At 36.9% G+C, this 6,432-nt stretch overlaps 2 protein-coding genes across 4 annotated transcripts in view; one reads left to right on the top strand and one right to left on the bottom strand.

Moving 5' to 3' along the window:
- The window catches only part of LOC108978658 (RNA polymerase II elongation factor ELL3-like), a 5,038-nt gene extending 1,100 nt beyond the window's left edge, over nt 1-3,938 (bottom strand). Inside the window, exon 1 of the mRNA XM_018949044.1 lies at nt 2,990-3,938. Coding sequence (XP_018804589.1) covers nt 2,990-3,893 — 904 coding nt within the window. The 5' untranslated portion in view covers nt 3,894-3,938. The remainder of the gene's footprint in view (nt 1-2,989) is intronic.
- The window catches only part of LOC108978657 (dipeptidase 1), a 76,033-nt gene that overhangs the window by 25,856 nt on the left and 43,745 nt on the right, over nt 1-6,432 (top strand). The gene's annotated exons all lie outside the window — the stretch shown is intronic.

The following is a 6,432-nucleotide window of genomic DNA, read 5'->3' as shown; positions in this document are numbered from 1 at the left end:
TTACTCCAGCTTGTGACTTTTCTTTTAGGAACAGGTTTATACCATTGCCGCGAGATTGGTTCATGTTCCAAGATGTACTGATTGGATGTATTTTCCTCGTTGCTCTCCTACCATTGTGAGATCGGTGGATGTGCTTAGCAACGTTTTGTGGTGCCATGATATTTTATTGCTACTGGTTTAAAATATTACGTGTTGCTCGAATAAAATCCGTTTCGGTTTTGATATGTGTTGCACCAAAAAATGTCCTTATATAAGAAGCAGGTAGAGACTTAAGCTTTTTGTAAAAACTTAGGCCCCCATATTTCCTTCTCTGGTTTTCTACCTGTTCCCAGCTAACTTTCCAATGCTCTATATGAAATGTCGAAATTAAAAAATACAGGTAGAAGGAAATGGGCATTTACAGAAAAAGTTCTATGCCAATAATTTTGATGTTTCCACTGAAAGCAACTGTGACAATGAAGAAATAAACAAAATACTACTCTATTCAGGCTGTAGACTTTGTAAAACCCACTCTTTGTTATAGATATCAAAACATCTTAAACTATTTCAGTTATGCTAATATTGGGTAGTCGAAAAAGTCTTTTCGTATCTCTAATCAAACTTCAACTTCTTTTTATATACTACACTATATTACATTTTCCGGCTAGATACATTATTCCATCGGTGTAAAACTTTCACAACAAAATTTCCCGAACGAAACGAAGTAGTACAGCAACGTCTCCGTAAACTTCAGAGATTTTATTGGTGGCTTCCGTGACATTCTTCCTGTTTTATACAAAAATTTCAAAATATAGCGGATTTCTTAATTTTTGAATAGCTGAAACAAAATGCGAAACGATTTTTTCGACTCGAAGGAATTAGGAAATAGGTTTGAAATTTATGTAAACTGTTAAGTAATATTTTATTATCAATAAAAGAAAACTTCTTAAAATATTTATATTCAACTAATAAGGAGCAAAAATATATAGTATAGGTGCCATTCACTATCGGATCGAATTTATCTGTGAGAGAATGGAAGTATACACGTAACGATACCTGGTTACCTTCTCTTTCGGGTCACGCCCACCTTCAAAACAAGAGCAGGTAATCTTTTTTCATTGTTGCTTCCTAAAAAGCCGATGAGTAGCCGACCGCCCGTTTTACGTTGTCCTTGAAACGATGTGATATATGCTTTAGAAAATAATAGTTTATGTTTGTTTCAAAACCGTAATGGTAATTGTTTTGGAACACAGTTTTGTTGGGATCTGGATCCTTCTTCTACACATCCTTTTGTTTAACAATAACACCTCAAAAGTTTTGACGTTTTCTAAATTAATGATTTATAAATAGTCCTGCAATCAATATATACTTCGGTAATTTCATTTAGGTTAAAAAAAGAAAAGATTTTTGAACTTGTCGTATTTTCCAAAGTACTATCCTTTAACCTATTTGAAAAGAATAACTAAATTACTTCAAAATTAGGATATTATAAAAAACTAATCGTACTCACTCTTCACAAGGCCTTTCAAGCATAGTTTAATACGTAGGTGTTTGGTAATAACATAGAACGCATAGCCTCAGGATTTATTTGGGCAAGTTTAAAGGCACACTTAAAAAAGGTGGTTAGCGCAGGAGCAGGGGATATGCCGGCGGAACTTAAAATGTCTATAAGGTAAATGGAGTGTGAGCCGGGTTCTATTGTTCGGAGCTGGATCTCAGGCGACCTTTCAATCAACGCAGTAAACCGTATAAAGAAGATATACTATCTTATCGCGTTATATCAGAGAATGTCCTTAGAAACAGGAAGGCAATAGATATACCGACTGACGGAAAGCGGATTCATATATACAGGGTTCAACCACAAAAAAATTCCCAGAAATGAAATAATTGATAAAATTGCCAAAAGTGGGATCTGTCTGCGATTAGGCAAGCGTGAAGGATATGTGTTGCTTCTGCCTTGAAAATTGAGGCAAGAGGAGGTAGTATAGCTGACATGATTATAGAGTTTTTCTTAACGACACTGAATACCACATTATTGTAATCCTTTGGTCCATCTGAGAAGGCTTGGCATCACTGGACACTTTAAAAGAACATTAATTTCCCTTGCAGCATGGATTAGCGTTTATAAGGCGTTTTTCTTTTGTTAGTGCGGCTTCAACAGGAGAGCATTCGACATTGATCAATTTCGTAGTCATGCTTCCGGTGATGGCTATAAGGAAAAGTGTTACGGACAAAGGAAAGACTTGTGAATACTTGTCATTGTTAACTTATCGCCCTATTAACTTTTACATGCATTTTTCTACTGAGAAGGTAGTGCCTTATATAGTTAATTATTTTTGGATCAACATTCCATGCGGTCACGACCTTTAATTTCAAAAGTCGGTTATTATGTCGCGATACAGATCGCCACTGACGGTTCCTTTCTCACCGGCATTTTTTTGAAGAAATGTGAATTGCTCTCTCTTCGTCCCAATGTGGCAATTTCGCTTCTTTAAATACCTATTGCGACAGAAATGGGCCTAATCACTGCACAAAGTTTGCCTCGGAAATGTCGGATTTTCTTGGAACGTTTCAAGAGTCCATAGAGCAAAGCGTTATTGCTTTGGAAGCGAATAAATGGATATAAACGATAACCTATTTTATAAGTAGGCTAATCAAATGATGGAGTTATTTATCTAATCCCAGAACTCGAATTTACATTTATCGATATTGTTTATTTAACTAAAAGAAACTAACTCTCACATCTTACAGATAATATAATATTAGAAATTGTTGTTTGTTGTTACTACGTGTTATTTATTTACATATAAACTTAAACTCTAAAACTAATGAATATTAACTCAGTCATCATCACTGTCGCTATCCGACAGCGCCAGATCGTTGACCAAAATATTGCCTATATATTCCTGTTTTGTGGGCGGAATCTCTTCATCTGTTTTTGTAGCTGCTTCATCCTCATTTGCGCTTGAACTTCCATAAGGTTCTGTTATCACTACTGTCTCCGCAACATCTGTTTTGGTTTTGAGAAGCTGTTGTCTCAACTCATATTCCTTAGCCATTGCTTTTGCGAAAGCCATTGCCATTTCCTTCGTACGTTTCCTATCGTACGACGTTACAAGTTCCTTGATGTGCTCCAATTTATCGTGTAGATAGTCACAACGCATCTGACGTTGTAGCTGCTCCMTGCTGTTGAGGATTTGAAATTTGRCCAATATACGCTGATTGATGATCTCGTATTCCGGACAGTTTTTGGGCATATCAATAATCAGTCCACCGAGTTCGCGGAAACTAYTCCTTAGCTCTGTGGTCTGCTGGTAGAGTGGCATATATTCTTTATAGTATCGATGAAATGCMGCTTTATATTKYTGCCGTTGTTCGTTGTTGGTGATTTCCGTATAATCGCTAAAGTCATAGACMGGGGGCTGTATGACATCTATRTTAGTTATAGGCGATGGGGAGGTCGAWCGTAGTGAGTCCGTGCATTTATCAACGGTGGAATGCTCCATTCGCATTTTCTTCGTCGGTTGTGGCTCATCGTCGTTCACAGTTGACCGCTTTGATGTGCTGTAACCTTTTACGTGGTTATTTTTGACTAGTTCTGGCGGGCTGTTACTATATGTTGATGATGGGCTTTCGATGGAGTCTGGGGTAAGTTGAATTGAGCTGCTTGGCACTGGCAATCTTTCACGAAATTTGCGTGACGATGTATCCAGTAGTTTACCGTTTTCAATTTCAGTCTTAACTTCGGGTTGGYTTCTTACTCCAGCTTGTGACTTTTCTTTTAGGAACAGGTTTATACCATTGCCGCGAGATTGGTTCATGTTCCAAGATGTACTGATTGGATGTATTTTCYTCGYTGCTCTCCTACCATTGTAAGATCGGTTGATGTGCTTAGCAACGTTTTGTGGTGCCATGATGGGTTTATTGCTACTGTTTTAAAATATTACGTGTTGCTCGAATAAAATCCGTTTCGATTTTGATAAGTGTTGCACCAAAAAATGTCCTTATATAAGAAGCAGGTAGAGACTTAAGCTTTCTGTATAAAACTTAGGCCCCCATATTTCCTTCTCTGGTTATCTACCTGTTTCCCTGGCAAATTTCCGATGATGTCTATCGAAAGTGGAAAAGCCAGGTAGAACCACATTTATAGAAAAACATCTCTATGTCTTCTTTAGAGCTCTCAACTGCAAGCACCTGTGACAAGTGAAAATTAATCAAGATACCCTTCGATCCATCAGTAGCTGTTTCAACATTGAAAATTCGCTATTGTTATATGATATCAAAACATCTTAAACAAGTACGGTTGTGTTAATATAATTTTATCCCATACTTTAAAAAACGATCGTTAAAATATTTCTGGAAGGAATACGAAAAACGGTTTGATAATTACGGAAAGTCTTCAGTAATATTGGATTTTCGTATTTTTTCAATAGTTATCGTTGCAATAGTATATCTCCAGTGCTACCAATCACAATCTGTCGCAGCATATAGTGTTGGAAAGTGATATCTTATGCCCAAATTAACCAAAAAATTAAATTTGTGGAAGTGAAAAAGGAGAGAATGCCACGCAAGCCACTAATGAAAGTAATAAAGTTTATAGGGACAACAATGGTTCGCTCGTTCCGTTGTGGACATTTCGATTTACTCTGATTAAAGCTGAGTCGGAATAATAACTCTAACGGAAAATTCATTCATATTTGTTTATTTATTTATTATTATAATTATAAAGAAGTAAGGTGTAAGTTTGGTTAGAAATATGAAAAACTTTTTCGGACCCCCAACAATAATAGAAAACCTCTAGAAATATTTATGTCCAACTTATTTAAAAACAATGGAATATAGTTAAGATACATTCGTATCATTGCTACCTGTGATAGAATGAAAGTGTCCTCGCTCACCTTTAAAACAAACGCAGGTAGCCTCTTTCGTTGTATTGAAAAAGGCGTCGAGTAGCCGACCGCTAGTTCTACATTGTCCTTGGAAATCTCGTTAATATTTGTATCTGTTTTAAAACCATAATGGTAATTTTTTTTTTTAACAATGTTTTGTTGTGTTCTGGATCCGCCTTCTACACAACCGTTTGTAGAACAATAGAACGTCAAAAGTTTTGTTTCCATTCTAAATTAATGATTTATAAATAGTCTTGGACTGCATACCCTCTAGATTTATGTGGGAAAGAGGAGAAGACGAGGGGCATAGCGCCGAAGTTTGCGACACGCGGGCTGAACTCACAATATCAACACACGGATCAAAAATTGAATCAAATGGACTGAGAGCCGGAATGTACTACTCGGAAAGCTGTCCTCAAAAAATAAGGTGACATTTGAAGGATTTGGAAAAAAAAACTTTTTTTTAGGTTGGTAGTACTATCAGTCACATTTGTGTCAAATTTCATGTCAAAATATTCATTAGTGTTTGAGATACGTGTCGTTTTGTGAGCTGCTAAAAGTGAGTTTTTCGCTTTTTACGGTGTCGAAATTTGTTGAGCAAAGAATTTGCATTAAATGATCATTTCGCCAAAAACTCGACACATATCGTTCCGCAACCACCGTATTTACCTGATCTGGCGCCGTGCGACTTCTGGCTGTTCACCAAGCTCAAAAGACCGCTCCGGGAACACCGTTTTTATACGATAGAAGAGATTCATACCGCAGCGAAGACGGAACTGAAGGCCATCTCGGAAAGTGACACTATATACATTAAAATTTCAGAAAGATCTGAGAGCTCGATCAGAGTGAGATGGAATGTCTTAAGGACGGGCAGGATAGCCAAAATCATGTACAAGAGCCTAGAAGTATAAAAACTCATGCTTTTTGCTCACAAGGTCTCGAAAAAGCTGCAAAACGGTTGTTGGCTTAATGACAGGTTAAACATAAGTAATGAAGATTCATGCAGAAAATGCAGAGAAGTAGGCATGATGCAGACATTGTCACAACGAATATGCTTCTGTTCAGGGTTATTTAGAACTCGTCTTAGCTTTCAAGGAGCTTCGTAGTTCATGGGACTTGATGAAGTAACAGAATTTGAGAAGAAGTTGCGTTTAAAGTTCACTAAAAGCGTTGACGTTGTGATTGACGAATACTTCAGATAAAATTAAACGGAATCTCCATATGGCATTATTAAGGACCCGTAGGTCCATGTGTAGCGTAACCACAGGCCAGTATAACCTAAACTAATCATACTCATATCATATTGTCGAAAATATATTTAAGAAAAGAGAGCAATTGTGTACAACTTTGCTTCACGAATCCATTACTTTGCGCAATGCCGCTTGACTTGTGTCCTAACTTCCTTCACAGTACTGCGACTAACCACACAAAAGCTAAAACACACTCAAATATGTGTCGTACAATAAAAGTTTTATGTTCGCGCTGCCATTATTGCTCAAATATCTTGTTAAAGTGAAAAAGAGTGAACAAAAGAGAAATTAAGAGCACCATTTGCACATAAATC

This window comes from Bactrocera latifrons, unplaced genomic scaffold (genome assembly GCF_001853355.1).
Source record: "Bactrocera latifrons isolate USDA-ARS-PBARC rearing strain unplaced genomic scaffold, ASM185335v1 scaffold_125, whole genome shotgun sequence".
Lineage (NCBI taxonomy): Eukaryota > Metazoa > Arthropoda > Insecta > Diptera > Tephritidae > Bactrocera > Bactrocera latifrons.
The sequence above is the reverse complement of the archived record's forward strand: the minus strand, read 5'-3'. Positions and strand labels throughout refer to the sequence as shown.